General features: G+C 44.9%; 1 protein-coding gene across 4 annotated transcripts in view; it reads left to right on the top strand.

The window, feature by feature from the left end:
- Window positions 1-21,001, top strand: part of WWP2 (WW domain containing E3 ubiquitin protein ligase 2) — a 145,481-nt gene that overhangs the window by 66,836 nt on the left and 57,644 nt on the right. For all 4 annotated transcript variants that reach the window (XM_033434278.2, XM_049703977.1, XM_033434279.2 and 1 more), the window contains exon 7: window positions 17,638-17,759. In XM_033434278.2, coding sequence (XP_033290169.1) covers window positions 17,638-17,759 — 122 coding nt within the window. The remainder of the gene's footprint in view (window positions 1-17,637; window positions 17,760-21,001) is intronic.

Raw genomic sequence — 21,001 nt, 5'->3', positions numbered from 1 at the left:
GATGAAAAGCCGAAAAAAAAAAAAAAGAAAAGCCACAGCCCCTGACATCGAGGACTGGCACCCAGTAGGAGACAGAGTCACAGGTGAGAATTCTAGTTTAGTGCAATGGACCCCATAGTGATGGTGAGTGAAGGCAGTGGAAAGTTTACCTAAATCCACCTGGTGGGGTTTAGGGGAAAACCTCACACATTTGAGCTGTACTTTTAAGGAGTTTGCAGACCATTGAAGTGGGGGTAAGGGAAGTCACTCAGGCTGAGGGAGCAGCGTGGGAAAATGCAATGGAGAAAAAGAGAACTTGGCATATTCGAGGACATATTAGTCATTTGGTAACGTGGACACATAGATATTCAGGATGATAGCTGAAGCAAACCATTGTTTGCAGGTCACATCCAGGCTGCCACCTGTTTGTTTGTTTGTTTAGAGCAGTGTTAGGTTCATAGCAAAACTGAGTATGAGGTACAGAGATTTCCCATATACCCCCTGCCCCACTTACACACAGCCTCCCCTGCTATCAGCATCCCACACTAGAGTGGTACATTTTGTTACAATCGCTGAACCTACATTGACACATCATTATCCCAAATGATAATGAGGGACTTTACCCCCCAACACCCATAGTTTATATTAGGGTTCATTCTTGCTGTTGTACACTTTGTGAGTTTTGACAAATGTATAGTGACTTGCATGCACCATTGTAGTATTATGCAGAATACTTTCGGGGCTCTAAAAATCTCCTGTGTTTTGCCTATTCATACCTTCCTCCCTATTAATTCCTGGCAACTACTGATCCTTTTACTGTCTACATAGTTTTGCCTTTTTCTAGAATGTCATATAATTGGAATCATAAAGTTTGTAGCTCAGATTGTGTCCTTTCACTTAGTAATGTGCATTTGAGGTTCCTCCATGTCCTTTCATGGCTTGATAGTTCATTTGTTTTTTAGCACTGAATAAAATTCCATTATCTGGATGTACCATGGTTTGTTCATTCACCTACAGGAAATCTTGGTTGCTTCTGAGTTTTGACAGTTATGAATAAAGCTGCTGTAAACATCCCTGTGCAGGTTTGTCTGTGGATGTGTTTTCAACTCTTTTGGATAATACCAAGGAGAGCAATTGCTAGGTTGTATGGTAAGAGTGTAAGAGTGTAAGAAATTGCCAAGCTGTCTTCCAAAATGGCTGTACCATTTTACACCCCTACCAGCAATGAATGAGAATTCCTGTTGCTCTGCATCCTCACCAGCATTTGGTGCTGTCAGTGTTCCAGATTTTGGCCATTCTAATAGGCATGTAGTGGTATCTCATTTGCATTTACCTGATGATGTACGCGGTAGAGCAGGTTTTCAAATACTTATTTGCCATCTGTATATCTTCTTTGGTGAGGTGTCTATTCAGGTCTTTTGCCCATTTTTTAAATCAGGTTTTTCCTTTCTTTATTGTTGCATTTTAAGAGTTCTGATAACAGTCCTTTATCAGATATGTCTTTTGCAAATATTTTCTTCCAGTCTATGTCTTGTCTTCTTATTCTCTTGACCACCTCTTTTTGTAAATAAAATTTTATTTGAATACAGCTATACTCATTCATTTACATATTATCTATGGCTACTTTCACGCTACAATGGCAGAGTTAAATAGGTGTGACAGAGACCATATGGTCTGCAAAGCCTAAGATATTCACTGTCTGGCCCTTTACAGAATGCTGATCCCGCTGTGGGAGATGGTAAGAAGGTGAGACCAGTTCACAAAGGGTTATGCTTTGCTGAGGACTTCAGATTTTATTCTTTGGAGATAGGAAACCACTGAGTTCTGAGCAAGGGCATGTTGTGTTATTTCTGTGGTAAATTATTCAGGTAAGTATCTGCTGGATGAATTTGAAGTTGTATCAGTTAGGGTTCATTGCCGGAAACAGAAACCACTCTAGGTATTTTGAGCAGAAAGGGATTTAATATGGGGAATTAGGTATTTATAAAAGTCACTGGGTGGGCTGGAGGAGAAATGAGGCCCTCCCCATCCTTGGTTTCAAGGTCATAGTCCTGTGGTGGCAATCCAGACAGATGTCAGGAAACTTCTGCCCCTCCAACCACTGCATGTGCATGAAGTGGTGTCCAGGCAGTGAAGCAGGGAGGCTGCTGGAACTACTGACAGCCATCACCACCACCAGAAGAGTGGTCTCTCCCTTTCTTCTGCTTTCCAAATCTCCTGCAAGAGCTTCTCATTGGTGCAACCTAAATCACTTCCAGAACCTAGGGGCATGGTAGTCTGAGAGTTTTCTAGCCCGTGCAGTGAGGGGACAGGACAAGGGACACATGTGGAATAGAAGAAGGTAGGAATGTCTGACACAGTGGAGGTTGAGGCTAGACTCAGGGACCAATAAGAGGACTGCTGTGGGAACTGGTGAGATAGGAGTGGATGACTAGCTGTGGGTGGTGGCAGATTAGGGAGGAAATAGGAGAAAGACCTATAGGAGGTGTAATCATTGAGCAGGACTGGGTGACTCACTAGTGAGACAGGGTGGAGGATGAGGAGGCATATAGGGGACTCCCAGGCTCTTGTATTGAGACGCCATTCATGGAAATAAGAAATGCAGGAGGGGAGCAGCTTATGAAGCTGTCACTTTAAGGTGGCATCCCCCATGACGGTTGTGATTGGTGCTTAGCAGGCTCTGTGGACCTGGGACGGAGTCATTCCTCTAAAAGCGTATCCATAGGAGGAGGAATGCAGAGCAAAACAAACTTAGGAGATCTAGAGCACATCAAAGTGTATTCCTGACAGTGAACAACGGGGCCAATATAAGTGTCTCCACGATTTAGGGGATGGGGTGAAATTTCTATTGTATTTTAACTAGATCTGTGTCTGGATTTTAGCACTTCTCAGTCCCAGAAAATTGTGATTGAAAGGGAAAGAGTTTAGAGAGAAACCAATAAAAAGAGTATGCATCTCAGAGAAAGAATTTTTTGGTCATGGGAGCTTGAGCAGTTTGGGTATGGGATGATCAAAGATTGGAATAGAACTGACTGCAAATGCTTTGGACAGATGTGGATGGTGGGGGAAAGGGTTGCTGAAGCCATGGTGTTTGTGGTTGTGGTTTGGTGAGGTGAGGTTAGACTTTTCCTTTAGGATTCTGTTGGCACTGGATGGCTCCTTTTGAAAGTGCCAAGGTCTGTGGAAGTGGAGATTTGGGGTTTGGTTTAGTGACTGTCTTTATGATGGCATGCTCCATAACCTAAATAGAACGACTCCTTTCAAACACTGGAACAATTCTATATTTAGCTTTTTCATTTTGCGTTAGGTAAAAATAGTCACAGAACTGAAGCACGGAATTTATATTGCTTTACGCTCTGGCTACATGCCACAGGGGTTCCTGAAGTTGTTATGTACCCATAACTTACTGAAAATATAGTGAAGATATTAATCTTAATATTCTATGGGTCTCCCATCCTTATCTCTTTTTGTGTATTAGTTCGCTTCATTCTAGCATCCGCCTCTATCATTCTGCCAAAATTACAGCCACAAAAGGCCAGCTGACTTGTCTGCAGGTTTCACCTTGTAGACTCGTCCTTTCTGGAAAAGTTGCCTGCCTTGGCATCTATAGTAGTGTGGAATCCCAGAGTGTTCCTCTTTTTTCTGGTTTTATTGATCTTCATTATTTAAAAAACAAATTTGATCCACGTGAAAAAATATATATATAAATGTATTACACAATAGCAGGATGCACAATTATATAATGCAGTCAAGAGAGGTATCATTAGGGCTTCCCTGGTGGCGCAGTGGTTGAGAGTCCGCCTGCTGATACAGGGGACAGGGGTTCGTGCCCCGGTCCGGGAAGATCCCACATGCCATGGAGCGGCTAGGTCCGTGAGCCATGGCCGCTGAGCTTGTGTGTCCAGAGCCTGTGCTCTGCAACGGGAGAGGCCACAGCAGTGAGAGGTCCACATACCGCAAAAAACAAACAAAAAGAGAGGTATCATTAAGAAGGTGACCTATAAGCAAAGATTTGAAGAAGGTGAGAGAGTTATCCATGAGGCTATCTCAGGGAAGAATGTTGGGCAGAGCAATGGCTCTTGCAAAGGAACCGAGCTGGGAGCGTGCCTTTGGAGTTGAAGGAGGCCAGTCTGGCTGGAGTGGAGGGAGTGAAGGGAAAATAGGAGGTGACAGCAGTAACAGGTAGGGCCAGATTATATCCATGAATTTCTTTCCTTTTTTAAAAAATAAATGTATTTATTTATGGCTGCGTTGGGTCTTCATTGCTGGGCACGGGCTTTCTCTAGTTGCAGTGAGCAGGGGCTACTCTTTGTTGCGGTGCGCAGGCTTCTCATTGCGGTGGCTTCTCTTTTGTTGGGCTCTGGGCACACGGGCTTCAGTAGTTGTGGCGCACAGGTTTAGTTGCTCCGCGGCATGTGGGGTCTTCCCAGACCAGGGCTCGAACCTGTGTCCTCTGCATTGGCAGGCTGATTCTTAACCACTGTGCCACCAGGGAATTCCCATGAATTTCTGCGTTATGTATTTCAAGGTTATTTTGTCCACAATACAAATTTGAAGTACGTCTTGTGGGCGAATTGAACCTTTTATCCTTATCTCACGATCTTCTCTTTTTCTAGAGTTTTTTCTCTTAAAATTTATTTGCTCTGAGCAATAAAAAGGAACAGCCTACAACAACATGGGTGATTCTCAGAAGCGTTATGCTAAGTGCAAGAAGCCAGACACAAAAAGCTACATTCTATGTGACTCCATTTACATAACATACTGGAAAAGGCACAATTATTGGGACAGAAATCAGTCAGCAGTTGTTGGGAATTGAGGGGGGGATTGACTGCCAAGGGCACCAAGAAGTTTTGGGGGGCTATGGAAATGTTTTATGTCTTCACTGTGGTGGTGGTAACACGATTGTATGCATTTGTTTAAACTCACTGAACTGCACCCTTAAAAAGGGTGAATTTGACTATATGTATTAATAAATATGCCTGAATTTTAAAAATCATTTAAAAAATCTGTTTGGGGGACTTCCCTGGTGGCGCAGTGGTTGAGAGTCCGCCTGCCGATGCAGGGGACGCGGGTTCGTGCCCCGGTCCGGGAAGATCCCACATGGCACGGAGTGGCTGGGCCCGTGAGCCACGACCGCTGAGCCTGCGCGTCCGGAGCCTGTGCTCCGCAATGGGAGGGGCCACAACAGTGAGAGGCCCGCATACCGCAAAAAAAAAAAAAAAAAAAAAAAAATCTGTTTGGTTTGACATTAACATAGCTTCCCCAGCTGACCTTTGTTTTGTGTTTTCTCAGCATATTTTCCCCTACACATTTAGTTTCAGCCTTTTGGATGCTTATATATTAGATGGTGTTGCTTGCAACAGCATTTGATGGGATTTTTAACAAATAGTATGAGGTGCGTGAGAGGTTGGGAGAAATAGGTGAAGAGGATTAAGAGATACAGGCTTTCAGTTATAAAATAAATAAATCATGGTGACGTATGTACGATGTCGGGAATGTAGTCAATAATATTGTAATCACTTTGTATGGTAACAGATGGTAACTAGACATTGTGGTGATCAATTCGGAATGTATATAAATGTTGAACCACTATGTCGTATACCTGAAACTAATGTAATTTATATGACAACTATATTTAAATTAAAAAAAAAAGGTTGAGGGCTTCCCTGGTGGCGCAGTGGTTGAGAGTCCGCCTGCCGATGCAGGGGACACGGGTTCGTGCCCCGGTCCGGGAAGATCCCACATGCCGCGGAGCGGTTGGGCCCGTGAGCCATGGCCGCTGAGCCTGCGCGTCCGGAGCCTGTGCTCCGCACGGGAGAGACCACAACAGTGAGAGGCCCGCGTACCGCAAAAAACAAAAAAAAAAAGGTTGAAAAAAACCCCAAACCAATATGATACCTTTTATCTTTAAGCTCTCACGGTTAGTCCATTTATGTTTCTTGTGATTCTCGAGATCTTTGGAGTTTTCTCCAAAGATGCTATCTTTTTATCTTCTTGCCTTTTAATTGCTATCTGTCCTGCCTTCCTTGTTTCCCTTTGCTAAGCTAACTTTGTGTTTGGCCTGCCTTTTCTTTGTCTTGATGAGTTGAAGGTATCTTTGGCTCACTGATTATTTGATAATGGAGTGTGAAATTCTGCACCTAACAGTGTAAAGAGAACAAGAATTTCTACCCAGGCTCCCTGTCTGAAGATTTTCTGTTTGGACTTGGACTTTACTTGGACTTTTATGGCACATCTACGTGTTGGGTCTATTTTGTGTGCTTATAAATGGCCTTTGAAGGTACAACTTTAAAATGAGAAAACAACAACACTTTTTAACATGAGATTAGCGAAAGTCTAGAATAGGAGATGGTATGAATAATTGTTATTTTGTGAAGGAGAAGGGGAGATGAGGACATGGTTCTTTTTCTTTAAAATTTTACCTTAAAAAATTTACCTTAAAAAAGGTAAGCAAAAAGCTTTATTTTAAATCACATCATACAATTTTGCTTTACACTTAGAAAAGAATGGTGAAGTGGGGACTCCTGAGGAGTTAGTTTTTCCTCTTCCATCTACAGCACTCCTTCTTTTGGAGGTGGGGAGCGGTACAGGGGGAGTGGTGCTGAGTTCTCAGCCAAACTCATCTGGACCTTATGCATCTTTGTGTCCCTACCAGGGCCTAGAATAGTGCTTTGCCGCACGTAGCAGCAGCTCAGTAAATCCTTGTTGAGTTGAAAGAGTCTTGTGTTCCTGCTTCTCACTTGCCAGGACTTTGGGGTGGGTCTTCCTACTGGTTTACATTCCTTGGCACCCTGACTCCCTGAGAAGTGGCGGTTTCAGGGGCACAGGTTACAGGGGAGACTTTTTATCAGGACGGCCTTGTGCTTTCCAAGGCTTAGCCGGACCACCAAGAATGTGGTGGGTTCCCACTGCCTGCTCTGTCCCTCCTGTTCCTCCTGTTTTTTTCTTCATGATTGATATTTCCACTTTGAACCCTTTACATGGACTGTTCTACTCAAATCCTTGCAACTTTTAAGGTTAACGTTGGAATCAGAGATAAGTTGACACATAAATACATCTTGCTTGGAAAAAGAATGTGTGAAGTCCATGTGCCTGAACTCTACCAGGAAAGAGAGTTACTTACTTACCCTCTGAGAACAGTAATGTCCCACATATATATAGCTGTTCAAATCCCCAAGTGATGGTTGAATGTGAGGAATGCGTGTCTCATAAAGGACATTTGGATCGTGGAAATGCGTCCCTATGAGATGAGCACTGATTCCATAGGGCATCTCCATCTCTGTATAAGGCCTTCTAACAGAGTGAGGTGGGGTGCTCAGCAAGAATTACCTAGCCGTATATTTGAAAATTAGTATCTTCTTCTGTGGAAACTGACATTTATTTGTGCTGAGAGGATCTATTAGTTTTCAACTGCTGTGTAACAAATGACCACGAATTTAGGGCTTAGAACAGCATCATTTGTGAGCTCACAGTTCTGTAGGTCAGAAGACGAGGACACCATAGCTGGCTGACTGGTCTCCTTAGGGTCTCACAAGGCCAAAATCAAGGTGTCAGCAGGGCTGCATGCTTATCTGGAAACTAAGGAAGAATTTGCTTCAAAGCTGATTCGAGCCATTGACTGAGTCATTGTAGGACTGAGTTCCCATTTCCTCGCTGGCTCTCAGTTAGGTCTTACTCAGCTCCTTATTAAGGCCATCCACACTTCTTCTCATATGTACCCCCCCCCACCCCACTCATCATCAAGCTGGCAAGGGTGTGTCAGATTTCCCTCGTGCTTTGAATCCGTCTGATTTTCTCTTCTGCCCTCCACTTTTGACAACTGCTGGAGAAAGTGTTCTGCTTTTAGATTATGTCATTAGATTGGACCCATCTGCATGATATCCCTTTCTTTCTTATTTTTAAATACATTTATTATTTTTTATTTGGCCACATGGCATGGCAGTCCCGACCGGAGATTGAACCTGGGCCCCAGCAGTGAAAGTGCCGAGTCCTAACCACTGGACTACCAGGGAATTCCCTCATGTCCCTTTCTTAAGGTCAGCTGTGCCATATAATATCATAATATTATCATATATTATTATGGTAATATCATGTGCCATATAATAACATAATCAAGGGTGTGATATATCATCATATTCCCTAGTTTTAGGCATTAGGGTGGGGTATCTTTGGGAGGAGGGGCATTTTAGAAATTCTGCCGACCACAGAAGGTATCTTTCTTAAATCCCATATTTAATCACTTGCCTAGTCTTCACCTGTTGGAGAGCACTTGAAAATTATAGCTAGAACAAAAAAAACCATGAAAAATAAAATTTGGTTGGATTTGAAGATTGTCTTGCAATTTTAGTAATGAGTCTAATGAAATGATTTTTATCTGTAGACCCTGATGCTAGAGAATGTTTTTTTTTTTTTTTTTGCGGTACACGGGCCTCTCACTGTTGTGGCCTCTCCCATAGCACAGACTCCGGACGCGCAGGCCCAGCGGCCATGGCTCACGGACCCAGCCTCTCCACCGCATGCGGGATCTTCCCGAACCGGGGCACGAACCCGTGTCCCCTGCATCGGCAGGCGGACTCTCCACCACTGCGCCAGCAGGGAAGCCCTAGAGAATGTTTTTACATGATGTTCAGGGCTAACCTTTCTGGAAGACACTAGCTCTGACACTTCTCAATACCTGGTAGATTGTGGATTCCATCTCTCAGCACGGATTCCATTCTTTAAAAGGGTGGAGGGAGATGGGGCGGTGAGGACTGGTTGCCACGACCATGGGAAGTATTACAGGTTACAGGCCCAAGAGTGCTTTTGTGCTTGAGAGCTTGCTTCTTTTATTCATTCAGCAAATGTTTTTATATGCCTACTCTGGGGCCAAGCGCATTCTAGGTGCTGGTTATACAAAGGTACACAAAACAGACAAGGTCCTACCCTCATGGGCCTCGTTGAAGTCAGACATTAAACAGATAAACATATAATCACAAATGGAAGTGCCATAAGGGAAAAGTTTAGAATGCTGTGTGAAAAGAATTAAAGGGAGTTTAGTGCAGGCTGGGAGGTGAGGGACATTTAGACTAAGATTTGAATGAGAAGCCAACTGGGTGAAGAGTCCAGAGAAGAGGATGCCAGGCGAGTAGATCTGCAAAGGCTCTGAATTTTCCTTGGGAGGAGTTTAGAGGGAGGTTTGGAGGAATGTCCGTTGAACATATTCTTTTAGGAGCTTACCTCCCTCCTGCTGAATCCCTGCCTTTGCGATTCGTTGTCAGAACACTTAGAAATAATGCCCCGTATACTGTCATCCCTGGTGCCGCAGGGTCCCCTGTGGCTCTTTCAGGTCTGGGGCTGTAGCACAGGGACACTCTGGGCTGGGCCAGGTTCAAACAAGATGTGATGCCGGGAGGAAGAAGGTAGAGATACTTTTCTGGCCCACCTGTAGCAGAAGCTGGAGCTCCGTATTCAGGGTCAGCCCTGTGCAGCTTCCTCCTGCGTGTCAGTGGAGGCAGATGGTCCACCACGCTCATCTCCTGAGCTGCTAGAGCATCTCATGCCCTTGTACCATCTCAGGACATGGGACAAATAAGTCAGGGGCTGCCCTCTGTGTTCAAGGAACCTCAGATCATCCCCTCCTGCCCCGAGCGGGGGTGGGGTGGAACGAGACAGTGACCGCTTCCCCTGGACTTCATCTCTCGGTCAAGTTTGGGAGGGCGTTTGGGCGTTCTTTTTAGTGAAACCCAACATGCAACCTGGGATGAGATGAGGTGAGTCAAAATTTATTGTATTTTCTCTCTTAAAATGATTTTTTTTAGTCTCAGGAAGCTGCCACCATTGAGAAGCTTGCTCTATATTCCAGGTTGGGCAAAAGTAAATCACTTGTCTTTCTGTCACGTAGAATGGACTTGCAGCAGTTTTATTTTTACCTTTCCTGTCGTTTCTGAGGCTGGCAGCTAGAGGTAGGGTGTGGAGTGGAGCCATAAATTACCCTTGGAATGACTCGGATGGCCCCATTTTTAACTCTAATTGCGCCTTTCCCTTTTCACCTCTCCTTTTTATCCCCCTCCCCCTCCCCCCGCCCCCCTCCACATTTGAATGAGAAGGAAGAATTGAGGCGGCTGTAGGTGGGAGCAGGTTTGCTTAGTGACGCCTCTCTGAATGGTGGAAAACGTTTCTTTTCCCATCACCACTTCCCATTTTTTCCCTCCATGCTTCTATTTTAAGTGGCTGGTGTTTTTTTTTGTTTTTTTCTTTTTTCTTTTTCTGGTTCTTTTACTGGAAACCAGCCCAGCCTCACTCAGTTTTGTTTCCATGCTGCTATTAAAAGACAATGCCCAGTTAAGAGGACTTGGAGGAGGGGCCGCCCTCTTGGTTCTAGTCATCCAGGCAAAAATCGATTCCCTGGATTGGAGTGTGAGAAGAGTTTTAAGATTATTAGGCGATGGGAACATATGTATATGTATAACTGATTCACTTTGTTATAAAGCAGAAACTAACACACCATTGTAAAGCAATTATACCCCAATAAAGATGTAGAAAAAAAAGATTATTAGACAATTTTTAACTTCTGTATCTGTTTTTTGGTTGTTTTCTTTTTTTTAATTTAAATGGAGGAAAACCCCACCATCAGTAGTTCTCTTTTGCTGAGCTAATGGGCCTGAATTCTGAGGTCAAAGAACCTCCCTTTAGTATCCTGGGCCTCTTTTACCAAGATAGAAAAGTATGCTTGGCACCCGGTATCCGGTCAGCCATGAATTCTTTTTTTGCGGTACGCGGGCCTCTCACTGTTGTGGCCTCTCCCGTTGCGGAGCACAGGCTTTGGACATGCAGGCTCAGCGGCCATGGCTCATGGGCCCAGCCACTCCGCGGCATGTGGGATCTTCCCGGACTGGGGCATGAACCCATGTCCCCTGCATCGGCAGGCGGACTGTCAACCACTGTGCCACCAGGGAAGCCCAGCCACGAATTCTTGACATTTGGGAGAGATGTGTCCCCAGGCTTTGAAGAATCCCTATATTTATTAATACAGAGTGTTTGTAGAGTCCTGAGTATTGCCTGAATCACATTCCCATCAAGGTTCTTGTTTTCTGGGTGTTTTATTTTTGGGAAGGGGCTATCCTCATACCGTAAGTTACATGCCTTTAAAAAAATTTATATATTTATTTATTTATGGCTGTGTTGGGTCTTAGCTGCGGCACGCGGGATCTTTCATTGTGGTGCACAGGCTCTTCATTGCCTCATATGGGTTTCTCTCTAGTTGTGGTGCGTGGGCTCCAGAGCGTGCGGGTTCAGTAGTTGCGGCGCATGGGCTCTCTAGTTGTGGCGCACAGGCTTAGTTGCCCCACGGCACGTGGGATCTTAGTTCCCCGACCAGGGATCGAACCCTTGTCCCCTGCATTGGAAGGCGGATTCTTAACCACTGGACCACCAGGGAAGTCCCAAGTTACCTGCCTTTTAAAACTTTAATTTTTTCTCACGTGATGAGCTTTTTTTGTTTTGCGGTACGCTGGCCTTTCACTGTTGTGGCCTCTCCCATTGCGGAGCACAGGCTCCGGACGCACAGGCTCAGCGGCCATGGCTCACGGGCCCAACCGCTCCGCGGCATGTGGGATCTTCCCGGACCGGGGCACGAACCCGTGTCCCCTGAATCGGCAGGCGGACTCTCAACCACTGCGCCACCAGGGAAGCCCATGATGAGCTGTTTTTGCAGTGACTGAAACACACAAATTGCTTTTTAAAATAATGAAGATAAATTTATGGAGGTATACAATAAAACGCCCACTATGCAATGTACAGTTTGATAAAATTATAGCGTCTGGTAACCACTACCATAATCAAGATATTGAAAGTTTCATCTCCCCCAGAAGTTCCCTCATGCCCCTTTATAGTCAGCCCCTACTTCTTTCTGCAGCTATTGGCAGATACTAATTGCTTCCTTTCCCTACAGTTTTACCTCTTCCTAAATGTCATAAAAATGGATGGATATACTCTGTAGCCTTTTGTGTCTGTCTTCTTCCACTTAGCATAATGCATTTGTGATTCATCTATGTTGTTGCATCATCAGTAGTTCAATCCCTTTATTTACTGATTAGTATTTCACTGTGTGGATGTACCACAGTCTGTCTGTTCATTCACCAGTTTGGGTTGTTTATGTTTTTGGAAATTATGAATAAAGTCACTATAATTTGCCTACAGGTTTCATGTAAACGTTTTCATTTCTCTTGCGTAAATACCTAGGCATAGGATTGTTGGTTCGTATGCTAAGTGCATGTTTAACTTTATAAGAGACTGCCAAACTCTTTTCCAAAGCGATGGTGCCACGTTGTGTTCCCTCCAGCAGTGTTTGAGAGTCCCAGGTGCTTTGTGTTCTCACCAGTACTGTTACTGGCAGGTTTTTTTGTTTTGTTTTTGTTTGTGTGTGTGTGATTTTTTAGGTTTGTTTTGTTTTGTTTTTACTTTGTCCATTCTAACAGTTGTGTGTTGGTACCTCATTGTCGTTTTAATTTGTATTTCCCTAATGACTAATGATGTTGAGCATCTTTCATGTGCTTATTTGCTGTTTGTAGATCTTCTCTTTTAAAATCTTTTCATTATTTTTATTGGTTTATTCTTTTTATTATTGAGTTTTGAGAGTTTTTTTTTCTAGAAATAAATCCTTTATCAGATAGGTATCTGGCAAATGATTTTTCCCAGTCTAGGGACTGTCTTTTCATTTTCTTGATAGTGTCTTTGGAAGAGCAGGAGTTTTAAATTTTGATGAAGCCACCGACTACTTTTTAAATCCATTTCCTCATAAAGGATTGGTAGATTTATCAATCCCAAATTCTGAGTGACCACCAAATTTAGAATTTCATTTTTTAATTTAGCAAAAATTTTTGTTTTCATGTCTGTGAGCCATCACTTTTTTTGACTCTTCATTTTGTTTTCATTTGCATTACTGATGCTAGGGCTGGCTTTTTTATTTAAACAAAGTTTTGTTTTGTTTAATTATCCCACATAAACTATTACATATGTGATGAGCAACAAAGCTGCACTGGGTCACAATGCCAAGTTATCAGGCAGGCTCACTCACTAGACAAGTGGCTCTCTCACACACTGGCATTGTAGGGTGTGATGCAAATTTGTTTCTGAGCAGAAGTACAAATCACCGCATTTCCACTAAGATGTAAGCTCCTTGAGATCAGCGACTCTTTCTGTTTTGTTGCTAGCCCTAGAACAGGGCCTAGTGCTCAGAAGATAATGATTGAATGCAATTCTCTGGCCTTCATGCAGAGCAATGCAGGGTGTCCCACAACATTGGAGGCTGTGGCTCTCAGGGTCAGCTGAGGACTGAGGCCAGTGCTACGAATGTCAAAGCTTGAATGGCAAGGGACAGCCAAGAGCCCTCTCCTGGGGACCTCACCTGCATCAGTTCTCTTTCTGCAGAGTGGAGAGAGAATCCCAGGGCCCTGACCTTGACTGGCATTCCTTAGGGGGGTCTTAGTTTCTGATCTGAGGGAGGAACTTAGGTAACTTCACACCAGCATTTTGAGAGGCACGTGGTGTAGTGAGAGCTGAATCTCTGTAACTAGGTGACTTAAAACCATTCATGGAATTTTGCCGTTCTGCCTTCTTCTGACTGCCCCAGGGGCTGCATAGCTCCTCCCTCCCGCCCCCAAGGTGGTGGAGGGATCAGGCCAAGGTTGAAGTCATTGGCAGAGCCGAAGCCAGGCTGCCTGTGGTGGGGCCCAGCTCATCTCCACCCCATCGCCCCGCTTGTGTCCTGGTACTATTTTGGCTTATGGTGTGTGGTTTCAGCTTTTGGGCCAGCTTTTAATCACAACACAGTCCCATCTTTTAAGGGTTGAGTGACCTCCCAGAGAGGAAACTGCTGAAGAGAAGATGGTCCTCAAACATTGAGGCCTTCTCTTCCTTCTAAGAGTCTTATTTTAAAGGTAATTCAAGAGGGGAACAGTGGAAGCTCCAGATTGAGGGCAAGAGAAGAATCTGGGGGAAGGGTGTGTGTATGTGTGTGTGTGTGTGTGTGTGTGTGTGTGTATGGGGTGGGTGGGTAGCTGGGTGGCCGTGGGCCACGGGCAGGGAGGTGGCAATTCACACAAAGTGGTCCCAGCTGCCCCTGGCTTACAGGCTAATCCCGGCTCTGCACCAGCCTGTCATTCAGGGTGTGCTGCTGTCATTAGTGGTTGAACATTTCTGAAAGTATTCTCTCTCAACTCTGACCACATGCCCCTTTGGGGAAGGGAGGGAGGGGCTAGGAGAGTAATGGGACCCACCCTGTTGTCACGCCCAGCTGCTCTGCAGAGGGACAAGGAGCCCAGGACCTAGAAGGAATCACGGGCCTGTCAGAGCCCGTGCGTGTGACACAACGAGTGTCGCATTTTCTATGCTGCCCCCTGACCCCCTGCCCTGTGGCCTGCTGCGCCCAGAGGGGTGAGCCCTCTGCTGTGGGCTGTGAGTACAAAATCACAGAGGCTTTTTTTCTTTTGTCCTTTTTTTTTTTAATTAATTAATTTATTTTTGGCTGCACTGGGTCTTTGTTGCTGCGTGCGGGCTTTCTCTAGTTGCAGCGAGCGGGGCCTACTCTTTGCTGCGGTGCACGGGCTTCTCATTGCAGTGGCTTCTCTTGTTGCGGAGCATGGGCTCTAGGCACACGGGCTTCAGTAGTTGTGTCGTGCGGGCTCAGTATCTGTGGCTCGTGGGCTGTAGAGCACAGGCTCAGTAGCTGTGGTGCATGGGCTTAGTTGCTCCGCGGCATGTGGGATCTTCCCGGACCAAGGCTCGAACCTGTGTTCCCTGCCTTGGCAGGAGGATTCTTAACCACTGCGCCACCAGGGAAGCCCTTCTTTTGTCCTTTTAAGGGGATTCTTGTCTGAAATAAACCTTCTGTTAACCAATTTGATCTCTCTCAAGCTCTCTGCCCTCAACACATATACGCACATTCACCAGTGGCTAACGACCATCTTTCCCTTTGGAACAGTCTGCACTCATTCTGCTTTCGAAGAGGACTTATGGTGAAATGCTCAATATTAATATTCCTTCCCATGGAGTGGGGACTCTGAGATATTTTTCTTGACTGAGGTGTGATTGACAGCTTTGATTTATGAAATTAGCTCAGGGAAAAATAAGACGGAAAAAGAGAGTCCAAATTAAATCTTTATTTCCACAGCTCAGTCGTACTCTCTCTATCCTTTTTTTTTTTTTTTTTTTTTTTTTTTTTTGCGGTATGTGAACCTCTCACTGATGTGACCTCTCCCGTTGCGGAGCACAGGCTCCGGACGCGCAGGCCTAGCGGCCATGGCTCACGGGCCCAGCCGCTCCGCAGCATGTGGGATCTTCCCGGACCGGGACACGAACCCGTGTCCCCTGCATCGGCAGGCGGACTCTCAACCACTGTGCCACCAGGGAAGCCCTCTCTATCCATTTTTAAGTGCCACGCAGCCTTAGGTACAAAGGACTCCAGGGTTTGCTAGGTTTCTTTTTCTTCTTTTTTTTTCTTTTTTGTAGTTTTGGCCCCAAGAAAAAACTTTTTTTTTTCTTCTTAAATAATTGTGTTACTTCCTTGCTCAAAAGTAGACATGCTTAATGAAGAAAATCAGAAAAACCCAGAAAAGCACAAAAGGAAACACTAAAGGCATCCATATTCCCAACGTCCAAAGATAATCACTGTTAGCATTTTGGTTTATACTCATCGTGTTGGAGAAGGTAGTCAGTGGAGGCACTTCTTATTCCTCCAGGAATCTCTGAGTTTGTTGCGCTGTAAGTTTGTCCCAACATACGGGACCAGAATGTCTCACCAGCAGAGATGTTCTGGTGGGTATGGAGCCTCCCAGTGGGGGGAGCTTTCCTTCTTCCTTCCTTTCTTCCTTCCTTTCTTCCTTCCTTTCTTTCTTCCTTTCTTTTTTTCTTTCTTTCTTTCTTTCTTTCTTTCTTTCTTATTGTTGCTGTTTATTTTTAAAAAAATTTTTATTGGGGTATAGTTGATTTACAAAGTTGTGTTAGTTTCAGGTGTACAGCAAAGTGAATCTGTTATACATATGTGCACTCTTTTTTTTTTTTTTAAAGATTTTTGATGTGGACCATTTTAAAAGTCTTTATTGAATTTCTTACAATATTGTTTCTGTTTTATGTTTTGGTTTTTTGGTCCCGAGGCATGTGGGATCTTAGCTCCCTGACCAGGGATCGAACCTGCACCCCCTGAAAGGTGAAGTCTTAACCACTGGACCACGAGGGAAGTCCCTATCCACTCTTTTTTAGATTCTTTTCCCATATAGGCCATTACAGGGTATTGAGTTGAGTTCCCTGTGCTATTATACAGTAGGTCCTTATTAGTTATCTATTTTATATATAGTAGTGTGTATGTGTCAATCCCAGTCTTCCAATTTATCCCTTCCCCTGCTTATCCCCTGGTAACTATAAGTTTATTTTCTACATTTGTGACTATTTCTGGGAGCTTTCTATTAGAGGTCTTTGTCTCGCCATTGACCAAATGACCAATGAATAACCTGGAAGGGATTCAGCTTAAGTCCAGGCTTCCCACCCCCAGCCTCCAACCAGAGAGCGTGGGCTCTTGACCTTAGAGCACTTGGATTCGAATCTTTGCTCCATTGCTCACTTTCTCGGTGTCTGTTTTCACCTGTAAAATGAGCATAATAATAGTAAGCCACCTCTAGGGTTGCCAGGTTAAATGAGATAATATTTGCAAAGTGCACAGCACACCACAGGTACCTGGAACATAATATTCCAGCTCAATGAATATTAAATTCTTCCATAGTCATTGTTTTCACGTTTATTGTTGGTGGTATTGTCACTGCCCCGAGTCCCGTGGTTGTAAATTGTTCTCTGGATCTGTTTCTCTGCCTGGAGAGGGGTGGTCTTTTCTTCACTGGGTAGTACTTAAATCATCTCACTGTTGAAAAGTAGTATATAATGAGTAGGAAGCAGAATAACCTCCTTTGACAAAACTGAGAAAGGCAGGGAAGCTTAGACATTTCCATCAAGTGAACAAAATCAAGCTACCACAGGACCGTGAGAACATGTACTGTCTGTTGCCTCGTGTCCTCTGAAGATGGTAGATCGAGCCTCTGCTGCTGTATTCCACCATGTTCCTTGCGGTACAGATCCCTCTCTGCATTTGTTCCTCATTTACTTGCATGGATGTTGAATCACCTTTCCTAGATAAAACATGTCAACATACACATTGGTTGCAGTTGTCTAATGCCCCTTGACTTTTATTCCCAAGGCAAGCATGTTTCTAGCCATAGAGAATATGGATTTGGGTAAGTTTTGGGCTCTTTTTTGGCCAATGGGAGAAACATGTCATCTGTAGCCTGTTCAGTGATTCTTGTTTATTTCTTACATTCAAGCCCAATAAAAATAATGTGATGGTCACGGGATATTTTGCCAGTTATTTCAGATGTGGGGGAAATTCACTCTGGATTTGTTTACTTCAAATGGAAAAGTTTACCGAAAGTTGCCTTCTGTGCTTTTACCAAGAAGGAAGCTTACGTGGGTCTCTCCATTCAGGGCCAGCTTCTGTCGAGTCAAAGACCAGAAGGACTATTATGGGGCTTATTTCCCATAAATAGCAAGAGAGGGAATACAGTGACTTAGGTGGGGCACACCTCTGTCTTTTTCACAGTGACTTATATCTGTCTGCTTTATATTTTGAACCCCCAGGACACACAGACATTCAGGTGGTTCAGCCAGAACAGCAACTGGTGAGCAGAGCCCCGGTACTAGCAGCCGGCAGCATCAGCCCCTCAAGAACCCAAGCCACAGTGGCTTGGCCAATGGCACAGGTGAGTGACAGCGCAGAGCACCAGCCCAGACTAAAGCATGGCCTCTAACTTGTTCTCACATGGAGTCGGGACCCTGCCTGCTGTGTCAGGATGCAGGGTGGGCGAGAGAAGACTCCCACACTAAGATGGAATTTGAATCCATCAGTCTTTCCATGACCCGTCTTCTTTCCTCTCTGGCATCGTGTGTACAGCCAAGGTTATTCTCCACATGACTGTGCTCGTCTGAAATCTTCCTTTGTACAGAAATGAAAAGTATTGATATTTAAATTCATTTCTTATCAACATTGGATTTCTTTGCGAGGGGCGGCGATATCTTACTTACACATGACACGTTTTTTCATTTCCTTAATTTAAGGGACTAATCAGACTAGGGAGAAAGAAGACCAAGTATTGTTGTGAAGAGCTGGCTTAGAGAAGATGGCAGCACTGTTGAGCAGGTTGGGATGCTGGACCAGGAGCAAAGCTCAGCTGCCACTGGGGGGCCTCCTGTGGCTGTTCCACTGAGAGTATTTGGTCCATTTGAGAGCAGATAGCGCTTCCACATCCACATGGAACCTCTCTGCACTTGATCCTGCTTCCCCATAAGTGGGAAGAGAAGGACCTATTTCAGAACAAATCCATTTTTGTCGTGTTTTCCTTCTGTCTCATCCAGACAGTGTTGAATTAAAAAGGGGAAGGGACCAAAAACAAGGTTTTTTTCCTAAACATCTTGAAGATTGTCATATCTTTTGTGACTGCTGGTCATTTGGTAATTTGTCTTAATTTGGGGCAGTTGGGAAGGGACACAGGCATTTGCTTTGGTAAGCTGGAGGTGGGGGAAATGCAGGTGTTTAAATCAGTAAGAGACACTGAAATAATTTTGTAGATGCTTGTGATAACAGAGGTGTGGCAGGAAGGACGGGAAGTTCAGAGCAGCACAGCTTCTTCACATAAGCGTTACCATGGTACTGTTCCTGCCCTTTGTGTGACAAACTTATTGAGCAGGAGAAGTCGATTGGGGTTACTTTCTAATGACTTTTAGTTCTCTTGCAGCACTGCATGAGGGCTGCAGAGCCCCTTTGATAGCTCAGCGTGCTCGGCTATACTGTCGTCTGCGGCAGACTGCAGGGTGGAGTGGCCTGTGTCCCGCAAGGCTCACTGTGTGTGCAGTGGCCTGACTTTCTCCCTGGAGTTTGGGACCCGCCTGCAGGAATTGAGTTAGCGAGCTCACCCCGAGGCTTGAGGACGAGGGTGAGCTGGAGGTGAGGGGCATAAGCGGTAGCTGTCTCAGCCTGCCTGGTGCTCCTTTGCCAACCATCGTGTGCAAGTGCTGGAACTGCCAGTTACAGAAGCCGGGGGTGGCCTGGCTTCCCGTTTGTGTGGCGGGGACAGCGAGGTGGGGGCTGTGGACTGCGTTACAGAATACTGTATGCAGCTCCGCGAGCACCAGTAAACATGTTTCTCTTAAGCAAATAAGTCACTTGTGGGAATTCCCTGGCGGTCCAGTGGTTAGGACTTGGCTCTTTCACTGCCAGGGCCCAGGTTAAACCCCTGGTCCGGGAACTAAGATCCCACAAGCCATGTGGCGTGATGAAATTAAAAAGCCACTCATAGATGAGGGCCGGTGTTCACAAACGGGCAAGGGGAACTGGCTTTGGAACCAGTTGTTTCCTGGATGCCACAGGTGTGATACCAGCCACTTTGTTCCTCCAGGGGCCTGCATCGTTGTGATGCTGGTCTCCCCCAGCCATCTCTGCTTGTCTTACAAAAAACTATGGGTAGGACTTCCCGGATTGTCCTGTGGTTGGGACTGCACGCCTCCAATGCAGGGGGCGCAGCTTTGATCCCGGGTTGGGGAACTAGGATCCCACATGCTGCGCGGCACAGCCAACCCCCCCCCCAAAAACAACCCCCCCGCAAAAAAAACCCCAAAAAACACCTATGGGTAAATTGCCTTTCTGTGGTGATGGTCTTTGAGTAACTCTCCTTGGACATTTAAACAGGTCTGTGTTTCCCCTACTCTTATTTTTAGGTACCTTTGTGTATTGTCCTTATCTCCAGGAACATTATGTATTTCAGCAGATGAGGCATGTGCCAGCCACGTCTTCCGAAAGCCAAATATCTGTAACCCCAAACTGCCTTGGAGATGTCTTATGGTGCTGTGTCTGAATGCCCAAACTGTTCCCAAACATGTCTGTGAAGGACAGTCATTGAATGTTACGGATTTTTGCCTGTTAAAATACAGGGCTTGGCCCCTATCTTGTTTCTTTTCTGCTCTGATGACGGTTCACATTTGGCTCACAGCCAGCCTGGACTTTGTAGGCTTTTTAATGTCTATCCAAGGGGTACAGAAAGATCTCACCTTTCTTTTGGGGAGCGGACAGAAGCGCCCCTCTTTGGTAGCGTAAAACTAGAAGGGGGTTGAGGCGCTGATTGAGGACATCTCCATCCCTGTATGGACATACAGGTATATGGACATCTCCACATACCGCTGTTCGAACTGCTAGGACCAGTTCCAAAATGGTGGTGGTAGAGAGCCGTGCTTCCAGGAAACGTTTCCAGAGACATACAAGATTTATTTAGCAAGGCTTTTTGGCTGTGCTCTGCAGCTATGCATGAAAAAGACATTTGGGGCAAAGACGGAGTTGACTTCCAGGTGTTTTTTTCACATCACAACTGTAAAGTATCCGTTTTTATAAAAAGAAGGTGAATGGCGGTCTGTCTGTATAAATATTATATCTCTGAGTTTTAGAAGTGGTGGAATCAAGGACTAGGCTAATGGTATAGCACTTTATTGGGACTTGTGTGCAATGATTTACTTTCTAATTTTTTCTTGAAAACTTTACCCGCCCCCCCCCCCCGCAAAAAAAAAAATTACGTCTCTCACTCATTCCTCCCTTAAATGTGATTTCCATGCATGTAAGGTGGGGAGTCACATTGACTGCAGTCAGATTCTGCCCCCGGTGTATAGCATGTGCGTAAGACCCAGGGACTAGTTGGGCCTTAGTTTTCTCATTAATAAAATTAGGACAAGATTATATATCTCATAGCGTTGTTATAAGGAATAAATTATATAAAACATGTAGCATGTCTAGCACAGTGCCTGGGACATAGTAAGCTCTCAGTTAGCTTTTGACTTTAAGAATAATTTCATATGGTTATAATTATGCAGTGTGAATAGGTATTCTTTTTTCCATTTCATTATTTTTGTTACACGTGTTCATGTATCAGTGGTCTTCTTGTTTACCTATTTTTAGTGGCCT

The sequence above is a fragment of the Orcinus orca genome, chromosome 20 (assembly GCF_937001465.1).
Source record: "Orcinus orca chromosome 20, mOrcOrc1.1, whole genome shotgun sequence".
In the NCBI taxonomy this organism is placed as follows: Eukaryota; Metazoa; Chordata; class Mammalia; order Artiodactyla; family Delphinidae; genus Orcinus; species Orcinus orca.
This window is presented reverse-complemented; position numbering and strand designations above follow the sequence as displayed.